Source organism: Physella acuta, unplaced genomic scaffold, assembly GCF_028476545.2.
Source record: "Physella acuta isolate Inbredline_101_S28 unplaced genomic scaffold, ASM2847654v3 ptg000320l, whole genome shotgun sequence".
Taxonomy (NCBI): Eukaryota; Metazoa; Mollusca; class Gastropoda; family Physidae; genus Physella; species Physella acuta.
In genome coordinates, this window is record NW_026731839.1 from 721,182 (window position 1) to 747,068 (window position 25,887).

At 38.2% G+C, this 25,887-nt stretch overlaps 3 protein-coding genes and 1 long non-coding RNA gene across 4 annotated transcripts; all 4 read right to left on the reverse strand.

Annotated features, from left to right (window-relative positions):
* Positions 1 to 325: 325 nt before the first annotated feature.
* On the reverse strand, positions 326 to 3,154 carry LOC131940530 (uncharacterized). Its single transcript, XR_009386558.1, has 2 exons — positions 2,977 to 3,154; positions 326 to 976 (listed from the first exon to the last, which is right to left on the reverse strand). It is a non-coding gene; the product is annotated as an uncharacterized LOC131940530 (long non-coding RNA).
* Positions 3,155 to 5,143: 1,989 nt separating this feature from the next.
* Positions 5,144 to 7,583, reverse strand: LOC131940531 (kunitz-like toxin PcKuz3). Its single transcript, XM_059299194.1, has 2 exons — positions 7,441 to 7,583; positions 5,144 to 5,839 (listed from the first exon to the last, which is right to left on the reverse strand). The coding sequence occupies exons 1-2, from the start codon at positions 7,511 to 7,513 to the stop codon at positions 5,658 to 5,660; spliced, it is 255 nt and encodes an 84-aa protein (XP_059155177.1). The 5' UTR covers positions 7,514 to 7,583; the 3' UTR covers positions 5,144 to 5,657.
* A 3,464-nt stretch (positions 7,584 to 11,047) lies between these two features.
* LOC131940529 (kunitz-type serine protease inhibitor PPTI-like) lies at positions 11,048 to 12,542 on the reverse strand. The gene is made up of 2 exons (XM_059299193.1): positions 12,411 to 12,542; positions 11,048 to 11,280 (listed from the first exon to the last, which is right to left on the reverse strand). The coding sequence occupies exons 1-2, from the start codon at positions 12,475 to 12,477 to the stop codon at positions 11,093 to 11,095; spliced, it is 255 nt and encodes an 84-aa protein (XP_059155176.1). The 5' UTR covers positions 12,478 to 12,542; the 3' UTR covers positions 11,048 to 11,092.
* Positions 12,543 to 13,140: 598 nt separating this feature from the next.
* Positions 13,141 to 19,084, reverse strand: LOC131940525 (kunitz-like toxin PcKuz1). Its single transcript, XM_059299189.1, has 2 exons — positions 18,979 to 19,084; positions 13,141 to 13,363 (listed from the first exon to the last, which is right to left on the reverse strand). Exons 1-2 carry the CDS (start codon positions 19,043 to 19,045, stop codon positions 13,182 to 13,184), a joined length of 249 nt encoding a protein of 82 aa, XP_059155172.1. The 5' UTR covers positions 19,046 to 19,084; the 3' UTR covers positions 13,141 to 13,181.
* Between the last annotated feature and the right edge of the window lie 6,803 nt (positions 19,085 to 25,887).

The window sequence follows — 25,887 nt, forward strand, 5'->3', positions numbered from 1 at the left end:
TTCCAGGCATCTCTTCTGGGGGCTTCGCCCCCCCCCCCCCCCCCCCCCCCCCCCACCCGAAATATTTGTACCGCCCCCCCCCCCCCGAACGAAATGAAATTTTATATAATTTATATAGATAATATATACTTTTAACAGTGTCCGCCCCCCCCCCACGAAAATTTCAAGTGCCTCCCCGGAGAAAAAAGTCTGGAAGAAACACTGCTTATATAAAGTGCTGCATAATATACTGATACAGGTAGTTTAACATTGATACATGTAGTTTAACCGTTTTTTTTACATATATAAGAATTGTATGAAAAGAATAAAATTCAACACTTGATACTTTAGTGGCAGGTTTGTTCTTTAGTTAAATCTTTTAAATAAGAATCGTGTTAAGGACAAATAATGAATTTAAATATCTCTCTAACTTATAACATAAAAACGTTGAATATTGTATATATTTTTATTATTTATTAATAATTTTGAAAATATTTTAACGAAAAAGAATTTGTTAAGGTATTTTGAACATAAATTGGGTACTTAAACCGTCTTGGAATGTGATGCCTAAACGAAAAAAAAATCTTATTAGGGAAAATATACCTAAAAGAGATAACATTTTGTAAAACGTAGGTAAAGAACACAGAGTGGAGACTAAGTCACAATTTTGGTGACAGATCTCCACTATGACGTTACCCCAACGGCTGGAGAATAGCCTTTTAATTTGTCACATCCCCTCAGCCGTCACTTTTGTCACATCCCATCAGCCCTCACGGTTGTCACATCCCATCCTTCGTCACGTTCGTCACATCCCCTCAGCCGTTACGCTTGGCCTTACATTTGTCCATACACTCCCGTCTGGTGAAGAAATTGTTCTGTTGCCGCCACAGCCGCTTGTAGAAGAACCTCTCGCAGTAGCCGGTCTTGGCGTTGTAGAACACTCGCATGCCGATAGCCGTACACGTCCCTCTGTCGGCCTTCATGCTGCAGTAGGAGGCTGGAGGCGGGGGGGGGGGGGGGGGGGGATAAAACAATGGTTATATAAGTTTTGTTGTAGAACACTCGCATGCCGTAGGAAGCTGGAGGGGGGGGGGGGGGAGAGATAAAACAATGGTTATATAAGTTTTGTTGTAGAACACTAGCATGCCGATAGCCTTAGACGTCCCTCTGTCGGGTAGATGGAGGAGGGATGGAAGGGAAAGGCTGGTAGAGGGAGGTGGTGAGATAAACTACAGGTAATATACGTTTTTTTGTTGGTTGAGGAGGTTAGGTAATTTAGGTATATAGGTTTCAGGGCGGTTGGTGTGCTGGGGGGGGGGGGGAAAGACAAAATACAGGTAATAAAGGTATATAGGGTTTTAGAGTGGTATGTGGTGGGGGGGGGGGGAATTTAGGGGGAAGACAAAATGCAAGGTAATGCATGTTTTATGTAAATGAGGGTGGTGTGCTGGTAGGGGTGGATGTTAGCGGACTGTCGTGGGAGAGTGTTGAAGTGGGGTGGGGACAGGTTGATTATACTAATCATGTCCTTTTGATTTTAACTTTAACTGAACCCTTAGACTAACACAGCTCGTAAATTAAACTTTACAGCAGCAAAATTAACCTTTTTATACTTACTCCTAAAACTAGCCCTAACCAGATATTTAAGAAGCACTTGTTTTCGTCTTATCAAACAGTGAATATGGAAAGAGATTTAAAAAAAGATCAAACATTTCATGTTGATTAATGTGTTTAGTACCATACAAGGCTAAATGGACACAATCAAATTACATTAACAATGAGGAGAATCTCGTTGTAAATATCGGCGATAGACACAAAACAGACAGTTGGGGGCCTATAAGGTGCGGGCCTATAAGTATTGCGTGATAAATTGGGGGCCTATAAGTATTGCGTGATAAGTTGGGGGGCTATAAGTATTGCGTGATAAGTTGGGGGCCTATAAGTATTGCGTGATTGTGATTTGAAAGGGGACGTGTTATTGATACAATGCGTGGTATCAGAGACATGCTTGGATGAGTAGTGTATACGAAATATTTATAACTGTTACCTGGGCATTTGCGTGCATTCTCTCTAACATACATTCACACACACACACACACACGCACGCGCGCACACACACACGCACACACACAGACACACACACACAAACACACACACACACACAGGGAACACAGTATGTACGTGCATGTTTACAGACATTTAAAGACAATCTCACATACAGAAACACATACATACAATGATAAGCCAAACATAACATGTGATAATCATAAATAATCAAAGCACAACATTCGATAATCACAGATAAGCCAAACACAACTTAATACGCTAGTCACTATGATGAGCCAAACTATACATGATAATCACAGATAAGCCAAACACAACATAATACGATAGTCATGATGATAAGCAGTGGCGTAGCGAGGTCGGGTGTCACCCCACCAGAGGCGTAGCGACCCTTCCTGGGGACAAACTTTCAAATTTTCGATTTGCACCTCCTCAAACTTTCGATTTTAGCCCCCCCCCCCTCAAACGTTCGATTTGCACCCCCCCCCCCCGCGAACTTTCGATTTGCACCCCCCCCCTCAAGTTTTTCTCTATATATTTTGCTATTTTTTGCCTTGGTGTCACCCCCTAAATGGTGTCACCCGGTGCGGTCCAACCCCCCCCCCCCTCGCTACGCCTCTGATGATAATCCAGGCGAATAGTATCATAATCACTAATGATAAGCCAAACACAACATATGATAATCACAAAAAAACAAACACAACATATGATAATCACAAATAAGCCAAACACAAGATATGATAATCATAAATAAGCCAAACACAACATATGACAATCACAAATAAGCCAAAAAAAAACATATGATAATCACAAATAAGCCAAAGACAACACATGATAATCACAGATAAGCCATACACAAAATATGATAATGATAGATAAACCAAACACAAAATATAATAATCACAGTTAAGCCTAGCACGAAAACCAACTCACGTCGTGTTTCTAGACTCTGACCCGCAATCAACATGAAGCAACAAACTGCGATCCACATAAACTGCATCATCTCTACTGTCTATGCGTGCGAGTGAGTACTTGTATCAACGGCTCACAGTACAATGGCTACATGACGTGCAGGCCCGGATTGTTTAAATACAGGATTTGAGATGAGCACCGGAAGTTGTGTGACGAGCAGTGTGTCAAGTGTTGAAGGATGAGTCGGTGAAGGTCGTAGGTAGCCACTCGTCTTGGTGTGACCACTTGAGTATGTTTTCGTGGCTGATGGTTTTTTTGACGCATGTTGTGATCAGGGTTTTGTAGACGTGTATAAGTGTGAGCATAAGTGAGTGTTTTGTGTACATGCGAGTGTTTAACTTCAAGATCGTGGTTGTTTTGTTGCTTTTTTGGTACTAGAGATTCGCAATGTATTTAAAATATAACTCAAACACAGACACACACACATATTATATATATATATATATATATATATATATATATATATATATATATATATATATATATATATATATATATATATATATACTGTTACCAGTGTCCTCCGACCCCCCCCCCCCTTGTAAAATTTAGTTCGCCTTCCCCGAAAATATCCAGTGTACCCCCCCCCCCACCAGAGAAAAATTGTGAAGGAAACACTGTTTGTGAATACACGGATATTCACTGTCTAACCGCATGATTAACTGTCAGGTTTGATTTGACATAAGATTCAGGATGTGTTTAAATCTTAAGCTTAGAATTACATATACTGTTACGCTTAGTGATTTATTAATTTGCAATTTTGTGTACAACGTTCCGTATTTTCAGTCAGTTATATTGTATTTAACTACAACATTCTAATGCCAAACCCACACACCTTAATCTCATCTATATAATTTCTTTGTTTGGTGGCACCACCTCCAGTAGTGTCTGTTTGTCTCTGAAATTTGAAGTCCCACTCACCATTGATCTTAATGCTATGCGCAGCTACTGATATTCAAGTCATTTAGAATTTCGACGTTACACCCCCCCCCTCACATGGTCTTGTTACCATACTCACCATAAGGAAAAGCTAGTGTTAATGTCGTATGATGTATTGGATTAAAACAATAAAACATTAAAAAGACATGCAATTTGGGGTCCTATTAATGCACCAGTTAGACGGCGTGGCCTAAGCGGTAGAGCGCTAGGCTGCGAACCCGAAAGTCTCGAGTTCGAATCTGGGTCCAAGTCCATGAGTCCACCAAGCTCCGATGTGTACCATAACTCGTGTTAGGGGAAAGTAAAAACGGCTGGGCATAGTGCTGACCACACTTTTCCTTCACATGCCGATGTCAAGAAAAATTTGAATTCTACTTTATCTGCCCAATGGATAGTTAAGTCTAAAGAGGATTCTCTACTTTAGTTTTATCAATGCATACGTGATGTCATTACTAAACACATTTCGACGTCCTTACCATAGACAACTAGACGTCCTTACTATGAGCATTTTGAAGTTTTTACTATAAATATTTTGACGTCCTTACCATACACATTATTACTTCCTTACCGTAAATATTTTGACGTCCTTACCTCTAACATTTAGACGTCCAATTTTACTATAATCACAAAATTTCGCAGCTGTTGTTTTCAATTTTCTTAGATAAGTTTACAAGCAAAGAGAAAAAAAATATTTGTCTAGATTTTACTTTGATAACACACTACAGCTTATGTTTTGAAAGCCAGGCGAAATATTTGTTTTACCACAAGAAGGAAAACACTTGCAATGTAATTTGAAATGCTGGGTTATATTACCTTGAATATAGATCGAAGGCCAGTCGCTATTTTTAGGTTAGAAGGAAATACGCGAAGAATTTTTTTTGTCTCGGTAGGCCGTGTTCAATTTCAGGCTCTTAGGAACAACCTCGTGCATAAATGATTGGACTCATGTGAAAGAATGTGTCTTATTTATTAAACCTATTTTAACTGTTGTGCTAAGCAAGTTGAAAGTCTGCTAATTCAAGTTGGGGTTTAAAATGCAATAAAAACTAAAGTTATGTATTAATATTTTTATTATATGTATAGAAATAATGTAGAAATACTGCTGTTTTTTTAAAATTATTTTTATTTTACACAAATTCAACATAATAATTATGTCTTTAAAGCTATAATAAAATAGCTTTTGGTCTACATATTAAAAAATTCACCCCTCCTATATGAAAAGTTACACATATGTTTACATATAAACTACATCGATATAATTTAAAATGAAGTAATTATAAGGTACATCTAAAAAGACATGAAAATTATTTGAAAAAGGAAAGAAATGAAAAAACAAACAATCAACCCAAGCCATTTGCATTTTTCTCTCTCTCTCTCTTTTTTTTTTCTAAAGGCAATTGTAGCGGATTGCTTGAATATTACACCTTCTATCAAGTTTCACTGATTTGTAACTGATCCATATTTTTCAAACCATCTCATTTATACTGAAATAATATTCTAGACACTAAATTTAAGCACAACAACCATTGAATTTTGAAGTATATGTAATGCAAATTTACTATTTATAATTATAATATGTAACAATAATGTCTTACACACACGAACCATAATATCAGTTGTCTCCGAACTTGGTTTTGATAATGATTTTAGTTATATCCCTTTATAGACAATGTTTTTGGTTATCTCCCCTGAACAAGGACATTTCAGCCGCGATAACGCTGGGCCTCACATTTCTCCGAACACTCGCCCTGTGTGCGGAAATTGTTGAGGTTGCCCCCACAACCGCTGTAGTTGAACATGTCACACAGGCGGATGGTCATGTTGAAGAACCAGCGGGGGACCATCCATTGACAGGGGCCTGGGTCCATCTCCTGGTAGCACTCGGCTGTGGAGGGAGGGGGAGCAAAGATGATTGTGTAACCAGATTTAAAGAGACGGAAGCAAAGATGATTGGGTAAAAATATTTCAAGGGAGGGAAGCAAAGATGATTGGGTAAGCAGATTACAAGGGAAGGGAAGCAAAGATAAATGGGTAAACATATTTCAAGGGAGGGAAGCAACGATGTTTGGGTAAAAATATTTCAAGGGAGGGTAGCAAAGATGAATGGGTAAAAAGATTTCAAGGTAGGGAAGCGAAAATAATTGGGTAAAAATATTTCAAGGGAGGGAAGCAAAGATGAAAGGGTAAAAAGATTTCAAGGTAGGGAAGCAAAAATGAATGGGTAAAAAGATTTCAAGGGAGGGAAGCAAAAATGAATGGGTTAAAAAATTTCAAGGGAGAGAAGCATAGATGATTGGGTAAAGATTTCAAGGTAGGGAAGCAAATATGTGTAGATCAGAAGATAAGTTCATCAGCAATAAAGAGCGGGAAACTCACATGGTAGGGCTAGACATGATTAAGTCATCAGTAAGACAACACGCAGTTACAGAATAAATATCAATAGGTCATTAGCTATTTTAGAACAAAAACAATAACAACATCATCATCATCATCATCATCAACAACAACAACAATCACCACCACAACAACTACAACAACCATCACAACAATAAAAACGACAATAACAACAACAGTCACCACCACAACAACAACTACAACAACCACAACAACAACAAAATACGACAATAACAACAACAGTCACCACCACCACAACAACTACAATAGCCACAACAACAACAAAAACGACAATAACAACAACAGTCACCACCACTACAACAACAACAACAACAACCACCACAACAACTACAACATCCACAACAACAACAAAAACGACAATAACAACAATAGTCACCACCACCACCACAACTACAACAACCATAACAACAACAAAAACGACAATAACAACAACAGTCACCATCACCATAACAACTACAACAACCACAACAACAACAATAACCACAACCACAACTATGACTACGTAAACCACAACCACAACCACAGCCACAACAACCCCCACGACAACAACCCCCACAAAACTACAACAACGTAGGTATAGACTAGCTATTACTGAATCGTCAGCTGTTATTGGAAAGAAAACAACTTTTTATTGTAGACGAGATCAGACAGCATTGATGCATCAGCAGCTTAAAACATCAGAGATAGAGCTAAGGTTTAATCAGGTGAAGATTATAAAAATTAGCCTCGGTTTACTCATCATACTGCTTAGTGAATTCGAAATTCTTTTTTACAATGTTGTTGGTTAAGGTGGATTTAATGTTAATTTAGTTATTATAATAATTTTATTTGTTAAAATTTAAATACTAGCCTTAGATGTTAGATTTCTTTAAAGGAAAATGATGCACTTGAAAATTTCTCCTTTCGATTGTTTAATTAAAACTAACTGTGTTAATTTAAGAAGTTCAGCATTCTTTAACTTAACAAATCGTTGCCTATTAATTTTTAAAAAGATGGAGAGCTATTTCAGTATAACAAGGTTATCAAGTATTTCTTTTAATTATGAAACGTCATTAACGCTTAATTACTCACGTGACACCTGTGAGGCTGCATACGTCACCAGTGACGTAGCAATAATCATCAACAGAATCACTTTCATTTCCATCGTCTGCTACAAATGTTCAAGTCCTTCAAATGAAGTAAATGTCGAGATTAACGAGCTAAAACCAGTTTACCTGTCGGTTGTGTTTGTTTACCTACGTGGGTGTTAGTGGTAGGTGAAGTGAAGCAACGAGTAGGGGTGGGGGTTGGGGGTGACGCGGAACACGTATGTCGCAGGGGAAAAAGTGAAACAACGAAAGGTCAAGGTCTGTTAAAAAAATTGACAGTGTTTACAAGTTTCAGACAACGTTACGGGGTGATATGTACACGATTAGTCATCGTAATGGTAGCACACTTCAGTTGTCACCCACTGTCTCGGTTGTTGTTTTGTTGCGTCCGTGTTTATTCTTATTGGTTTGACTTTGCCGCTGGAATACTTGATCTACATTATATTGTAATAGAATCTCTTGCTTAAATTCATGTTTTAATGTGGTATACGAATGAACGTTACATATATGTCGACAAATACACACGTATATATATATATATATATATATATATATATATATATATATATATATATATATATAATATAAGCGGGCTGAGCGTGTGTCAGTCCTTCCTTCCTTCCTTCCTTCTGTCATCGCTATAGCTTTTGAAACCATAAAAGTAAACATCGCACCATACTGTGCTTTACAGTGCACCGCAGTGTCTTATTATAAGTATTAGAGTAGGGTTTGTTTATATAACGACATAGAGCTATTTTATAATTGCCACTGTGTTTACTCTTTTGCATAACTTAAAGAAAATATTAAATACACGCACATTACTAAAACATATTAAAAGGATCAATGTCAAATATCATTTTCGTTTATATTCCTAGAAAAAGTGGATACATTTTAATAACATAATAACAGTACGGTAGAAAAATCAAATTAATTTAACTCTTTTCTAATTTTGACAAAGGAGGTAATTTAAAAATACATTAAACTCACGCTAATAAAAAATGTGAATGCAAATATACGTTCGTCATAGAAGGAATTAGTGTTGCAATAATATAATTAGCAAAATGTGAATGCAAATTATTCGGATGTGTAAGAGGAAATTATAATTAGAAAATTATAATTAGCATGGATTGATAAAATGATATCTTTTATTTATTTTATTCACTGAATGTAGGCCCTACTGTTTATTACTTATAATTTTTAATCAACTATTCAGCACTATTATAGACGCGTCATCACGTTCATTGGGTGCGCAATGGTTTTAGTTATGAAACTCTATTGTAAATTTTTAAAATTTAAAGTACTGGAAAAAAATGCGTGAATGGATAAAGTGAAATATTGTAGGTAAAACACGGATATTTTAAATACTGCCTATTATTTATACTGTTTACTAATTATTATTCTATCTTTCGGTTTGAGGACAAGCTAGGGGTTTTATAGGAGAGGCGTAGCGAGGGGAGGGCATATGTCCCCGGGTGCCGACCTTAGGGGGCGCCAAATTGGGTTGGAAAAAATTTGCGAGGGGGGGGGGGGGGGGTGGAAATCGAAAGTTTTAGGGCGGGGGGGGGGGGGGTGGGGACAGGGGTGCAAATCGAAAGTTTGAGGGGGGTGCAAATCACCGGAAAGGGCGCGATTTGGCGCTACGGGCTAGGCTGTGAGCAATATGCCTTTATGATTGCATTTAAATTGTGTTTATGTTATGAGTGTTGTGTTTGTTTTTTAGTTTGTGTTTTTTTTTGCGTTCGTTTGTGTTGTGTTTAGTTTTGTTCTGTTCCCAAGTTGGTACATTTAAAAAAGATTTACCGTGGCGGAGCACGGGATACAGCTAGTATATATATATATATATATATATATATATATATATATATATATATATATATACGTGTGTGTTTGTCGACAAATAAATTTCTTTCTTTATTTCGTGTAAAGTGAAGAATCATCTTTAGACCAAGCGATTCATTGGGCAGACGAAGTAGAGTTCATATGTTTCTTGACCTCGGTATATGATGGGGAAGTGTGGTCTGCACTTTGCCCATCCGAACTGGGTGGACTCAGAGACTTTCTATCGACTTGGACCCGGATTCGAAATCTAGTGTTTTCGCTCTACCGCTTATTATTACGCGAAATTAAGAGTATATATTAATGTGTTATATTAATGTGTTTAAGATAAAAATAAGCGTTGAACAGTGAAGAACAGAAGATAGAAATTGTGGGAAGTGGGTTTAATAGTGTGAAGGCTTAACCCTGCTTTTAAATGTATCCAAATCCTAGTACGTTTATTTTCTATTGTTCACGGGATATATCTCGCAGATAATTCTCTCGAATTATAATATGCAGTTTTGCATAGCGGATTATCTACTTGTGTCCATTATTTAGAAAGATATACGCGAAGACACGTTTAAAGGTAATTAAGATGTCCCTGACCGTGTAATTAAGTGTAATCAAGTGAATGGCATTTTTGGGACAGCCCTAAGGCGATTGTCAGGCGCGGTGATTAGCCGACACGGGAGAACTAAAATGTTAATTGGATTTAGGTGTGGCCGGGGAGGGGAGGGTTGGTGGTATAAATGATGATATGCGCTTGTTAGTCTTAACTCGCACATTATATATAGCTTTAATTAGCGGAACGAACATTGTCGATTTGTATTTAGTTTAAAATAGCTTAATAATCTTAGTTTTAATTAGCAAAATAATCTTGGTTTTAATTAGCACAATAATCTTAGTTTTAATTAGCACAATAATCTTAGTTTTAATTAGAACTAGTCCACTTTTTGCTAATCAGCATGTCATTTAGTTTGAACTAGCACACTGCACTAAATTCTGATTAGCACGCTGTGACTTAGTACTAATTAAAAGAACCTAATCAGTGGCATTAGTTACAATTTCAGATAGGCATTTCATTGGGTCAGACACAAGATAAAGATGAATTTCTAAGAAAATTGAAAAAAAAAACACAACTATTGTCCAATTTAAAAAAAAACTTTATACTTACTTGAAAAACGTTTTGAAGTTTTAAATAGCACACGCTTTATAGAAGAAAAAAGACCCCAGTTTTGACATGACATTTTAATACATTCAAATTATATCAGCTAATATCTTAAGTGAGTATATTACCCCCTAGCGTTTAGGAATCTAATAAGTGCAAGCACCTGTTAAATCATGATGAAGTTTGCACTTGCATCTATCCACAAAAGAGGAAAACACACATTTTAAGAACAGAAACATCTCTTTTTCAATCAACAGATAAAGAAGTTAATAAAATTTCAACAATAGCTTCCAGAGGCGTAGCGACCCTTCCCGGCGCCCAGGGACAAACTTTTCGATTTGCACCCCCCCTCAAACTTTCAATTTGCCCGGGACATATGTCCCCCCGCCTCCCCCCCCCTCGCTACGCTACTGATAGCTTCAGTTGTTTTAAAAAATCAACGCTAACAATACAAGACAAAAATGAAAAATAAAATAAAAACAGTAACAGAAAAAAAAGTATATGTATATAAAAAAACGAAGAATTTTATGTGTTTAAGTAATTTATTAGCGTAATGTTTAAATCTTGTTGGATCTATTCAAATTTAGAACATTTTTATAGGAGCTTTTCTCGTGTTCAGTCAGACTTAGAAAATCGTCAAGGACTAGTTTGACTAGGCGCGCACCTCCCTGATGTGCATGCAGAAGTGAGCACACTGCTCGTGTGAGTTGAACCGGTTGAAGTTGCCGTCACACCCCCCGTAGATGAAAGTCTCGCAGTCCCCGTGGGCGGGGTTGTAGTAGTAGCTGAGCACGTGGGACTCACATGTCCCGGAGTCTGGCTTCAGGTAGCAGTAGTCAGCTGGAAGGTGAAACAATATGTTGGCTACATGTAGCAGTACTTTGTTGTAAGATAAAAATGTCATGGCTACATGTAGAAGTACCTAGTTGCAAGCTAACATAAAGATGGTGGCTACACGTAGCAGTACTTGGTTGTAAGATAAAAATATGTTGGCTACTTGTAACAGCAGAGGCGTAGCGAGGGGGGGGGGGGCATATGTCCCCGGGCGCCGAACTTAGGGGGGGGGGGGGGGCAAAATGGGTTGGAAAAACAAATTAAAGGTTTGAGGGGGGGGGGGTGTAAATCAAAAGTTCGAATGGGGGGTGCAAATCGAAAGTTGGAGGGGGGTGCAAATCGAAAGTTTGTCCCCGGGCACCGGGAAGGGTCGCTACGCCTCTGTGTAGCAGTACTTTGTTGTAAGATAAAAATATGTTGGCTACATGTAGAAGTACCTAGTTGCAAGCTAACATAAAGATGGTGGCTACACGTAGCAGTACTTAGTTGCAAGATAAAATATGTTCGATACATATAGCAATACTTGTAAGATAAACATATGTTGAATACATATAGCAGTATATGTAGCAGTACTTTGTTGTGAGATTAAAAATATGTTGGCTACTTGTAGCAGTACTTAGTTGTAAGATAAACATAATATGTTGGCTACATGTAGCAGTATTTTGTTGTAAGATAAAAATGTGTTGGCTACATGTAGCAGTACTTAGTTGTAAGATAAACATATGTTGGCTACACGTAGGTTGTAAGATAAAAATGTCATGGCTACATGTAGCAGTACTGATCTGTAAGATAAAAATATGTTGGCTACATGTAGCAGTTGTGCATTGAAAAATATGTAAAAACAGAAGTCTAGTTTAAGATAAAATATAGATTAGTTACATGCAGCAATAGCCCACTGAAAGCTAAAGTTGTATCAGTTAATTCGCTGGAAGCGAAAATGTATTGGCTAATCAGCTGGAAGCTAAAAGTATTGCCTAATCCGTGGTAAGCTAATTATATATTAGCTAATCCGATGTAAGTTACCAATATTTTAGCGAATACGTTAACAATGGATTAGCTATATGTAGCATTTAATCGCCCTAAACAAACTAAAACACACATTCGTTCACTATCAGTGACAAGGACAGGTAACTCACGTCTCTGCTGCAAGGACAGCTGCAGACAGCAGGCGAGAACCACAATCAAACTAAACTTCCCCAGCATGTTGGCCCGGCTAGCTCGACGTCCCTGATAACACTTTTCAATTAGGTAATTCCAAGTCTTATCTGCCAGAGACGCGCATGATAACGGGAAAGTGTCGCAAGTTCGCTTATAGACGAGACAATTCACGTAATCGGAAGTTTTTGTAATCTGAATTTTTTTCTTTGTAAAAATTCTATTATTCTTTGAGATGGAGCATAACACCAGGATCCATATGTATATATATATATATATATATATATATATATATATATATATATATATATATATATATATATATATATGGATATATATATATATATATTATATAGCCCCCATATCTCCCACACACGCACACACACATACACATTCAAGCATGCAGGCGCGCCCTCATACAGACACACTCACGTACAAACGTACTAACTCACCCCTAGACACACACACACACACACACATACACACACACACGCGTATATATATATATATATATATATATATATATATATATATATATATATATATATATATATATATATATATATATATATATATATATATATATATATATATATACGTTATTACATTTAAAGACAAGTTGAAACAGTAACATTTGTCTCTGTGTTAATTTATTGAAATGTTTTAAATAGTGCTCGAAATCTCTTGTTGTTGTTTTTATTCATCCTCGCCATGTTAGTTTAGGCACTGATTCCCCTTGTCGTATATTCATCTCAGCCCAGGTGTGTCACACACCTGGTGAGGCAGTCGGTTTGGGTGAGAAAATTGTTGTCGTTGCCGCCACAGCCGCCGTAGTCGAAGGCTTCACACGAGTGGGTCGCGCTGTTGAAGTACCATCTTGGTATGATGGCGTCGCACGGGCCAACGTCTTTGGGCTGGGTACAGGCACCGGCCACTGGAGAAAGGTAAGGGTGTTACGTTTATGTATATAACTAATTAGATAGGCAGTTAGATTATCAAATGGATAATCAAACAAATTATCAATCTGATTATTAGACAGATAACCAATTAGATAAGCAATTAGATAACCAATTATTTAACCAATTTAAACAGTAATTAAGTTGATAACGATTAGTGAACTAAGAGTGTATATATATATATATATATATATATATATATATATATATATATATATATATATATATATATATATCAGACATGTAATCAACATATATAATCTAAAGTATCAAACATGTAATCTACAGGTGTATTTTACAGTATCAGACAAGTAATCTACAGAATCAGGTTGCCTCGTGTCCGTGTGTGTGTGTGTGTGTGTGTGGGGGGGGGGGGGTAAGGTGGCTATCTCTTTCTACCATTCAAATTGTGCACTTTTAAAACCTGAGAAATATAAGACTGTTCTAACTTGATCGAGGGCTGATCGAGTGATGTTTGGCTTGAGACTGTCTTAATTAAATTTAATACTTTTTTTTTCTTTACATTTTTTTAGTTAACTGAGAGTTCCCAGTCTATATCTTAGCTTTCCATGAAATGTATCTTTTAACTCAGGGGTCGGCAACCTTTTGAGAGCCGCCAACATTTTTATATTATTATTATTAACGAGCCGGCCCGCGGCATAACATACGCCGCTATTTAGTTGTTTATTTAGTTGTTTCTAATTTTCAATAATTCATAATTTGTGAATTCGACAGTACCAACGCTGACACTGAAAATATTTCTTTAAAACACTATAAGTAGCTCGTTAAGGACCATAACCCCCCCCCCTTTCCTTCCCTTCCCCCCTCCTCCCCCCCCCTACGTTTAAAATCGTTGGCTCTGCTTGTAAACATTTAGAGTGAACACAGCTCACTAAAACCATGTAGGGGTGGGGAGGTAGGGAGAGCGTTTGCAGCTTGTTTTCTAACGGCTCGAAGAAGAGAATTATATATATAGATATTATGATCTTTAATTAGGATTTAGTATAAATATTGTATATATATATATATATATATATATATATATATATATATATATATATATATATATATATATATATATATATATATATATATATATATATATATATATATATATATATATATATATATATATGCAAAAATTAATTTCGCAAGGGGGGCGCCCCAGGGGGGGGGGGGGGGGTAGAGGTGCGATTTTTCTCTATATACGGTATAAAAAATTGTATGCGGTTCGACACAGTTTATCCGAGTGCCATGAAACTTTGGGGAGTAAATGTAAACACTCCCGAGAGGAATTTCTGCGAAAAAAAATTAAAATTTCTTATGGGCGGCGCCCGAGTTAGTGCATTTTTTTGTGTCAATACACGTTTTGGCGCCCAGAGTTCCAGAGTGCTATGTTAGTACTTGGCATCCGTTAATCGGGCTTTCTGCATTGCCAAGTCGTAAGGGGTATATTCAGCGGCAAAACTGCAACAGACGCAACCGCCGGCACCTCGTCCATAGCGCGACCCGAAGAGCCCCCGGCTCACCTGCGAGCACTATAGCGCCAACATTCGTTTTTTTTAAAATCTGTACACTATATAGCAACAATACGTTCATTTTAAACAGCGCGATAGGCTATGGATACAATGGATTGCTATAGTCGCTCACTAAATTGAGGCACTGCAGGGTGCGATTTGGCGCCCAGGGCTATCCCGTGAGCACTAAGCGCCTACCTTAGTTTTAAGGAGCACACATTCGATAATTAAACCGAGCTAGGGGGTGTTATCGGGTTCACGAGAGCGCCACTTACCGTCGGTGAGTGATTAATGGTGATATTACGGTGAGTGATTAACTTACACTCAAGGCTTTCACACAGCACGCCATGGTGGTAGGCGGTAGTGTAGATAACCAGTGCCCCGATAAATATGATCCAAACACAGGAATTGTTTACATTTAAATAACTCACGTTTTAGGAAACAAGGAAGTAGTTCTACATTGAAATATCGAGTTACTAAATGTTCTAATAGAATAGCGAGTGTTTAATGCTAATATTTATTATTATATCGTTCATTACTGAGTGTGGCAGAATAATACATTTATGAGTTTTAAAAATAAAATAATTATTTATGTTTGTGCATCGAGCTGAATAGCCGCATCTTGACACCTAAAGAGCCGCATGCGGCTCGCGAGCCGCAGGTTGCCGACCCCTGTTTTAACTCGATGTCAGAGTGCTTTTTAAATTAAATTCTGAAGTTTTCAAATACATCAGAATATAAAATTACAATAAATTGATTGTAATATTTTATGTCTGTAATAAATTACACCTTGTAATATGCTTTTTTTTTTCATCTCCCAAAAATATTTTGAAGCTTTGTTCTTCTAAAAAAAATTGAAAACTATTAGCTTTGGATTTAAATTATGTGCACATAGAAAGAAACGTGAATACATGCTAGTATATCCATGAATGAACACATTTATTTATTGTAAACTGTTACATTGTGACTTGTGAGTTATTGCTACTTCCCTTGAATTACAAATATCATAGTTATGTCCCTTGCGTGTATAGTGTGTAGTCTGTGTATGTAGGTGTGGCCAGAGACTCTACACTACATAGTTGAAAAACGGTTCAAGTAAACTTGATTGTGTTTACTGATGTGTTCAAAGTACTTCAAGTTGATTAATATAACGAAAATCTTTAAAAAAAGACTTGGAATGTTATACTTAACCGAACCCAGGCAGCTGAATAAACTATAAATACTTTCCTTAAGTCATGACTTACGAATAACTTGTGCCGATGTGTTAATTACAAAAGACGCGATGAAATACATCAACACAAACATCGTCGTTTTCATCATTTTTAGAACGTTTATGTCAGCAACCAATCTTATCTCTATCTCAAGGTTTCAATTGTGTTTGGCGTGTATTTTTCGATAAGACAGAACTGTGTTGTAAATGTTAATCACGTTTATTTTTTTAATGTTTTTGTTTTAGAATTTATTATCTTGGTTTGAAACTTCCTGGTTAAAAGATTGTTTAGATGAAATTGATTTAAAGGTAATTTTCCGGTTAGCTAGTTACAGGTTACAGGGCGTCACCGTGTTCACCCAGCTCTTATACGTACCTAACTCACGTAAGGGAAATAAAGCTGGCCACACTATCCTAGTTAACAGAAATAGATTTCCTCTATTTTCGTTTGACCCATGGGCCGCTATGTTAAAAAATGATATTGGATTATACGCTTTGTTACGCTTATGTTGCTGCAGTGAGAGGGTTTGATTTACTTGACTCAGCCAACTACCATTTAACTCCTCTCCAATACCAGGGAGAGAGTATTGAACCTTGATAACCACTAAGACAGATCAACGACGTTTAGAAATAAGAGGAACTAAGTACTCCTTATACGAATCTTTTATTCTTGTATCTACATAAATCTATCTTCCTAGAACCTATTTCTCAACTTGAGTCATGCCAACCAGCACACGTCCTTTCACACAACGCTAAGGATTCTACTAACTCACCCACAAGCTCATAGCAACCAACTCTCTAACCTAAAACGTCACTATCTTTCGTATCTCGTCACACATTCACTCGTTCAATATACGGCCGCACCATCAATCATGCGCACCGATTTCCCCAGTCAAACATGCATCATAACACGCTTGCTTTAAGTAAGTGGGTAAAAGCTATACTAAATCATATTAAAGTGATGACTTATGTAACTCTCTTAGTACACATTTAAAGCAAGTTCTTTATTATGGACAGCATTAATTTTCACTGCAATTACTTTTTCTATTATATTAAAAAATTATAGACAAAACAATTCTTGATTTGAAGGACACTTAAACGCAAACCCGAACACCGAGTTGTCAACACACATGCCTTGTAGCACAACACCCTTTGTGTTGAATGTTTGCATGTCAGTTTCATACACTTTCCACTGTCCCGGATGTAATATTCATGGAAAAAAAATAATTCAGAACGCCCTAATAAACATGAAGGTATCAAATGTCATAAGTAACACGAAACACGATGTGTGAGTGTGTGGGCTATAACAGAATAATAAGTTTATTTGGGTGTGTTCGAATGGCTGGGTAAGAGAGGGTTAATTTTATTTTAGGTCTGACGTATCGGTACATTTTGAATAGTGGGGTGAGGTTTTTTTTCTATGTCTGGGGAGACGATGTTCGAATGACGAAGCAAGTTTTTTAGCGCAATTATTGCGATTATTAACTCGTCATTTCTGGATGGATGGATGGATGGATGGATGGATGGATGGATGGATGGATGGATGGATGGATGGATGGATGGATGGATGGATGGATGGATGGATGGATGGATGGATGGATGGATGGATGGATGGATGGATGGATGGATGGATGGATGGATGGATGGATGGATGGATGGATGGATGGATGGATGGATGGATGGATGGATGGATGGATGGATGGATGGATGGATGGATGGATGGATGGATGGATGGATGGATGGATGGATGGATGGATGGATGGATGGATGGATGGATGGATGGATGGATGGATGGATGGATGGATGGATGGATGGATGGATGGATGGATGGATGGATGGATGGATGGATGGATGGATGGATGGATGGATGGATGGATGGATGGATGGATGGATGGATGGATGGATGGATGGATGGATGGATGGATGGATGGATGGATGGATGGATGGATGGATGGATGGATGGATGGATGGATGGATGGATGGATGGATGGATGGATGGATGGATGGATGGATGGATGGATGGATGGATGGATGGATGGATGGATGGATGGATGGATGGATGGATGGATGGATGGATGGATGGATGGATGGATGGATGGATGGATGGATGGATGGATGGATGGATGGATGGATGGATGGATGGATGGATGGATGGATGGATGGATGGATGGATGGATGGATGGATGGATGGATGGATGGATGGATGGATGGATGGATGGATGGATGGATGGATGGATGGATGGATGGATGGATGGATGGATGGATGGATGGATGGATGGATGGATGGATGGATGGATGGATGGATGGATGGATGGATGGATGGATGGATGGATGGATGGATGGATGGATGGATGGATGGATGGATGGATGGATGGATGGATGGATGTGTGTCCGCAGCTTTAAGTCGTATCTCCTCCTCAACGAAGCAATATCGAGGACTTGTTTTTCTTTCTGTTTTGTTATGTTTTGTTATGTTATGTTCGACTGTTGAAGCAAAATGCTGGCTTTATAAATATAACTTATACTATGTTTCAGCTTTAATAAATACCCGGCATAAAGCACCCAAAAACAATATTAGGTGTCTCATTGTGATAACAACACGGTGTATACTCTGTACACGGCGAAATCACAAGAAAAGATACATTCTACCATTACTTATATCGTGCTACTTTTCTATTTATGTACACAGATGTTTGAATAAAGCAGCGCCCCATGCGAACACATCAATGTTAGACTTTTCTTAGTGTTTTTAAAAAAAAAACAAAAAAAAATTTTCTTAACCCCGGGAACGAGACAAATATATTCATAAAGATTTCTGTATTAAATAACTTTGTATTTATGAACATAGAGCTGTTTATAAACTTACAAGTGTCTTGCCGATAACCACTGACACCAACAACAAAAAGAAAAACGGCCACAAGATTGTGCTGCATGTTAAATCCGCTTCAAGCTGAACGTTTCCTAACTTTAACAAGGCGTTGTTTTGACTTTAGCTGACCTCAAATGTTTTGTTGACACATCCTGTATATTGTCTACGCCTTACCTAAGCTGCATCAGGATACAGGGACGCTAAAAATAACATGCGCCATAATTACCTGTGCATAATTACGGTTACGCTGTGGCGTTATTAATCTTACATAGATGAGCTGACGGTACTAAAAACTGGGTTTGATCCCATAATCTTGCAAGTGTCTTGCCGATGACCATTTCTACCAACAACAAAAAGATAAACCGCCACTAAGTTGTGCTGCATGCTAAGTCCGCTTCAAGTTTGATCCCATTTACAAGCCAGTATAATTTCCAGCACCACTCTCTCAACCAAATCTACATTGTTATTTCCAAAGAAAAAGATAAAAAAAAAAACCGGGAGTGATCTCCCCTAAACTTTCTCGAATATTCTTATATAACCTGAACCTGAACCTGAGTCTGAAACCTAAAACTTAACCTGAACCTGAACGTGAACCTGAACCTGAACCTTAGCCTGAGCCTGAGCCTGAACCTGAACCTGAACCTGAACCTGAACCTGAACCTGAACCTGAACCTGAACCTGAACCTGAACCTGAACCTGAACCTGAACCTGAACCTGAACCTGAACCTGAACCTGAACCCGAACCCGAATCAAACCCCAAACCCAAACTCAAACCCAAACCCAAACCTAAAATATTCAACCCTCCGCCCCCAACCCCCAATCCTCAACCCAATCACCCAACCGCCTACCCTCAACCCCCAACTCTTAACCCTCAAACCTCAACTTCAACCTAAACCGTAATGTAAAACTAAACTAAACTTAAATCTACGACAACTCTTTAAATGATTAAACTATTTTGTCATTGATTTTTAACGTTATTCACATGACGTCGCGGTATTTAGAAAACAAACGTGAAAGGAAGTCCCACACTTGATTATTTTCATCCTCAAACTTCTATACATTTTTTATATTTGAGATAAAAAGAATCAATACGTGTTGGATGCCATTCTTGACCCCATATTGTGTGGTATTCGATAGAACTTATTGTTTGTTATCGATTAAATTCACCAGTGTGAGGCTACGAAGTTAATGTTGTTATCCTGAACGCAGAGGCGTAGCGAGAAGGGGGGGGGGGGGGCGGGGATGCGGACCGCACCGGGTGACACCATTTAGGGGGGGTGACACCAAGGCAAAAAATAGCAAAATATATAGAGAAAAATGTGAGGGGGGGGGGTGGTGCAAATCGAAAGCTTGAGGGCGGGGGTGCGAATCGAAAGTTTGTGGGGGTGCAAATCGAAAATTTGAAAGTTTGTCCCCGGGAAGGGTCGCTACGCCTCTGGGGGGGGGGGGGTGACACCATTAAGTGCCGCACCGGGTGACACCCGACCTCGCTACGCCACTGCCTGAACGAACTAATTATTGATAGCTTGCTTTGCCCTAAAGATTACTGGGGAGAACCTAGCACTACTTGCTACTTTTAAGGGGTCGTCCTTAAATGACGTCACACTCGTAGGTGGGAGGGGTTCGTAATTTTGTGACGGTGTGTAATGAGAGGAAGGGGGAGGGGGTTCAGATGGTGTGACGTCTCACTTTTGCATTATAAACAAGAAATGTTAGAAAACGGATTTTAGCCGTTATTTCGCGTTTTAGAAACCTGTTTTAATAAATTGTAATGGGAATTGATTAAAATATTCTATGTTGATAGAGACAAGATTTTGGAAAAATATCGTATTTTAAGAAAAATTCAGCTGCAATTTTGAGGGGTTGTAGGCTGAGGTGTGACGTTATTTTAGGGGGGGGGGGGGCGTCTGGCATTGTGTGACAATGTCTGACAGAGGGAGGGGAAGGTGAAAATCGTCAGAAAAGCGTGACGTCATTTATGGATGAACCTATAAAATAGAATATACTATATTTTGAGAATATATTATAAGTTTTATTGCTCTTTTAATCATTGTGATTAAGATAAGCTTAGAAAAAATATAATGATTATCAATAATCAAAGTAGCCTGTTTCCTTTTATTTAAATCGCAAAAGTAACGGTGAATTATATCAGTTATTCAACACCATTCATTCAGCAGTAATTTCTCCGTGTTAGATGTAAAAAAATTCGGAATAAAATGTAGTCCATGTTCTCGATAATTCTTCTTTACATCACAAACAGGTGTTTTGTATCTGGAAGTCTCTATAACGCAATTTATAAAAGTTGCAAATCCAGAGAACTTGAAAATAACTTTTTAAGTTTAAGGTTAGATTTCTATTTATTTTTTGCTAATCATTAATTATAACCGGATGTTTCACTTTCGTAAGACAAGCATTGATTGGCTGTACAAAACTCAGTGATGGGTAGTTATTTGTTTACAAAACTTGCAGATTATGTTTTTAAATAACATAATGCTTTTTTAAACCACATGACCTAGTTCTGCCATTTGGTATAAAAAATATATGCTAGTTGTCATTGTTTATGTCGTCATTAATAGTGCAAAACAAAATTGCTTTTGCGTTTAAAAAAAAAAACGACCGTGTTTAATTACCGAAAATACTAAAACGTCAAATACATCCACCCTTTTTTAAAGTCCGAAAAAAAAAACCACACAGGGTTTTATAACCATCCATATTTATTTTAATTACACCGTGCATGATTTTAAAAATATTTAATGGACCTCTCGACTACCTTTGAGACTACTCTCGATTGGGTCCATTGTGAAATTATATTGTCAGTGAGGAAATGTAGAACGAGGATACATGGGGGGTAAAGGTTGGTCGTTGAACAAAGTTGAAGTTCAGATTATGCCTGCCAATCGATAATATTAACTTAAACACATGTCTATTACAATCACTCGTATATCTGTGAACCACCAATTCACGGTCCTAGGTGCTTTGACCACAGGTGCTTTGACCACAGGGGGTTTGACCACAGCGGGGCACCCAATTCATCAAAACATCTGCCAGTGGTCGCAATACTTAATATTGAGTTCCGCTCTTCTGAACAAAAGGAACACCGACTAGCCCCCGACGTTTCATACACAAAAGATGTACATTCATCCCAGAGGCGTAGCGACCCTTCCCGGCGCCCGGGGACAAACTTTCAATTTGGCGCCCTCTCAGAAGCAAATTTTCAATTTGCACCCCCCCCCCCTCAGACTTTCGATTTACACCCCCCACCCCCTCAAACTGTTTATAAGGCAAAAAATGCAGCTAAAATGACATTTTAATTTCTTTTTCCAACCCATTGTGGCGCCCCCTAAGGTCGGCGCCCGGGACATATTTACCCCCGCCCCCCGCCCCCCCTCCCATCGCTACGCCTCTGATTCATCCTGCTCGCAGACAGTGACGAAAAAAAGCACATCATTTATATTTGCGTTTATTTCAGTTTTACCCAAAGAATAAAAGCTAAAGAATAAGTTATATTTTAATCTGATTTATTTATCAAAAGTGTAAACTTTCAATTAGCTCATAGATCGCTACTATTAAAAGACAAGTTGAAAGGGGTCATCCATAAATAACGTCACGCTTTTTTGGACGATTTTTACCTCCCCCCCTCCCCTCCGTCACACGTCGTCACAAAAAGCCAGACCCCCCCCCTAAAATGACGTCACACCTCAACCTACAACCCCCCTCAAAATTGCAGTTGAATTTTCTTAAAACATCGATATTTTTCTAAAATCTTGTCTAAACTATTACCATTTATTAAAACAGTTATCTAAAATGCGAAATAACGTCTAAAATTCGTTTTCTAACATTGCTTTTTTATAATGCAAAAATGTGACGTCGCAATATCTGAACCCCCCCCCCCCCCCTCCCCCTCATCACACATCGTCACAAAATTACGGACCCCCCTCCCCCCTACGAGTGTGACGTCATTTATGGATGACCCCAAACCGACAGTAAATTAAGTTTTAATTACAAACCATTGTTAACGTATATAACATCAATTTGTAAGTTAAAATAAATTAAACATTGTAGTAAACGAGTGAAGGGGGATGAATGGGGGTGAATTTTGTTTGTTCCTGTACCCTATTCCGTTCGTCCTTTTTCAGTTCTCGTGCTGTGAGTTGTAATAGTCCGGTTGGTACAAGTTTACGAAAGGGTATACAAGGTGTCTGAAAACGTGTGTGATTGCCTCAGTTTTGTCCAGATCTCCAAGGTTAGTACAGGTTAGGTTTATACTAGAATTTAGCCACTGTATCGTAGTTTTACTAGCTTGTGTATTTTGTGTTTAGAATAGAATGTGTTAGGTGTAGATAGTGTAGATACTATTAAATTCTTTTAGTTTCAACGAGCCTTTGTTTTCATTCAGTCTTGTTTTTGTAACCCTTTTGTGGTTGTTTGTCTTATGTGTTGCGCTACGCATCGGATCACCTGTAAGGCGTGTCCGTGTGTTCACAACATACATTTCATTAACTATTTCTTCTAATGTCCTTAAGGTAGTGTGCCTTCCATATAAATAATTTATGGTATGTTAGATTTTTATCAAATTTTATAACTTGGAAATATTTTTTTTAAAAGAGTTAAAATAACGTATATTTCAACATGTACGATACATCAATTAGCTAGCCGGATTAAATAAACCAACACTTCAGACAGATTTAAAAAAAAAAAAATCAAATTTATCCTTTAAGCCTCAACATAACAGTCACTATTTGGGTCTGCAGACAGAGAAAAAGTGATTCGCGGGTTGACCTTGATCATCTGACACTGGTTCGTGGTTCGAACCCAGTTGACGGCGGTGCACGTATCGGTGTCACGACGCTGTAGACACATTAACGTGCAGATGTCGACCATTGAGGTGTATAGCGTCAGAAAAGGTGTGCCTTGAATCAGAGAATTTTTCGTCAACACAAAATTATTGTCACTGTAGCTCACAGAGCTGGCCATAACTTTTATCTCACAAATATTCAGTGCGCTGTACGTGTATCTGAAAACATTAAACAAATCATGCGTGTGATTTTTATGTAAGAGTCTGGGAAAATAAGGGAATAATTGAAATACTTTTTAATATAGTATTAACATTAACATAAAGATTCCACTTGAGACCTAACGATTCTTTGGGTAGATGAAGTGGAGTTCATATGTTTCTTGACCTCGGCGTATAAAGCGATAATGTGGTCAGCACTATGCCCATCCGCTTTTACTTTCCCTAACGTGAGTTAGATAACCATCAGAGTTGGTTGGACTCAGGGACGTTCCACTTACTGGAATCCGGACTCGATCTCGAAACTATCGGATTAGTAGTCTAGCTGTCCACCGCTAGGCCACGCCGTAACGTTAACATACAATTACTATATTCTGTATGATAACCTACTTTAACAAATTGTCGAGCTATCTAGATAAACTCTGTGTGTTGTTGGTTGTGTACATACACGAGAGTAATTTTATACGCAATTATTGAGATCGATATAGTTTATAGATTGAGGTTGAATAACGCACTTCCGCAAGAACAATAAATCTGCTTTCCTGATAATATCCGATCTAATTGGTGCGAGGAAGATCGTACCCCCCCAGTGGCGTAGCTAGGATTTTTGGGCCCATATGCAAAAAGTGTTAGTGGGCCACTCAGAGGCGTAGCGACCCTTCCCGCGGCGACCGGGGACAAACTTTCGATTTGCATCCCACCCCTCACACTTTCGAAAAAGGGCCCCTATTTGCCTTGAGTCCCTATGCCTTGCTTACGCTAGCTTTACGGTAGCTGCGCCACTGACCCCCCCCCCCCCTTCTTTTTTGCTTTTAAAGGATATAGATACCTGATGAATCGAACGAATCTTCCCAAAATTGGTACAGTACAGTTCTTTATGAACGTCTCTCCCGGTCCGACAGGCTCAAGTCTCGTGTAGCACACCTGGCCAGCTTCCATAGGAAAGTCACGTGATAGTCTTGGGTCGGTTTCAAAAACATCAAAAGTAAAATTTTTCGTTCTCATTGACGGAGAAATCTGATCACCCCTGTAGAGTATATTTCAGTACATTTGTTTTTTTTTTTACCTAGAAACCTTTTTGCCGGACATACATTCTTACTTAACAAAACGAGACATGATGTAAATCGATTTTAAACATGCTGATCATCAAATAGAAGCAGGACATTACCCCCCCCCCCCACAACGGACACATGGATTATCCCACCTAACGAAAATGACCCTAGTTGAATTATCCACCTGTCTCTTAGACCCACCCCCCACTCTACAACTGCAAAAAAAAAAATGGAAGTTCTTGAGGTAACAAATTAACCCTAAAGCTGATCCTAACATCCAACACCACATAATAAATTTAAGAAAGGGAAGACAAAGCTAAAGTGTGTAGGTGAGGGTAGGGGAAAGGAAATGAGACACTTTTTAATTGATAGGGTTGTAGTTGTCCTGGGGGGTAACTGAAGGGGGTGGGGGTGGGAGATGACTGCAGGGTGGGTAATGTCCTAGATTTGCTTCAAAGAAGAATAGTTAACCTACAAACAGAACGTTAGTTTTTTTTAGAGTAAGAATAGATTTACAGAGATTTTTGAAAACACGAAATTTTTAAATAAAGCAAACTGTAGTTAAAAAAAATCTAGTAAGAACTCGTTCCAGCAACAATTTAGCTAATAATTTCAATTATTCTTGCCCTATTAAGTTTTACCATTAAAAGTTCTACAATATTCTTGAGGTTTAAAATGTAATGTATTGTGCATTAAAAAAAATAAAATAGCTGATGTATCTGTGGATCTAAATCAGAGGCGTAGCGAAGGGGGGGGGGGGCAGGGGGGTACATATGTCACGGGCGCCAACCTTAGGGGGCGCTAGGGGGCGCCAAAATGAGTTGGAAAAACAAATTAAAATAT

Excerpts from the sequence above, each read along its gene's own strand:
- LOC131940531 (XM_059299194.1), bottom strand. The coding sequence starts at position 7,513 with ATGGAAATGAAAGTGATTCTGTTGATGATTATTGCTACGTCACTGGTG. Across the intron at positions 5,840-7,440 it reads TGCAGCCTCACAGGTGTCAC|CCGAGTGCTACCAGGAGATG; the intron begins GTGAGTAATTAA and ends CTCCCTCCACAG.
- LOC131940529 (XM_059299193.1), bottom strand. The coding sequence starts at position 12,477 with ATGCTGGGGAAGTTTAGTTTGATTGTGGTTCTCGCCTGCTGTCTGCAG. Across the intron at positions 11,281-12,410 it reads GCTGTCCTTGCAGCAGAGAC|CTGACTACTGCTACCTGAAG; the intron begins GTGAGTTACCTG and ends TTCACCTTCCAG.
- LOC131940525 (XM_059299189.1), bottom strand. The coding sequence starts at position 19,045 with ATGCAGCACAATCTTGTGGCCGTTTTTCTTTTTGTTGTTGGTGTCAGT. Across the intron at positions 13,364-18,978 it reads TGGTTATCGGCAAGACACTT|TGGCCGGTGCCTGTACCCAG; the intron begins GTAAGTTTATAA and ends ACCTTTCTCCAG.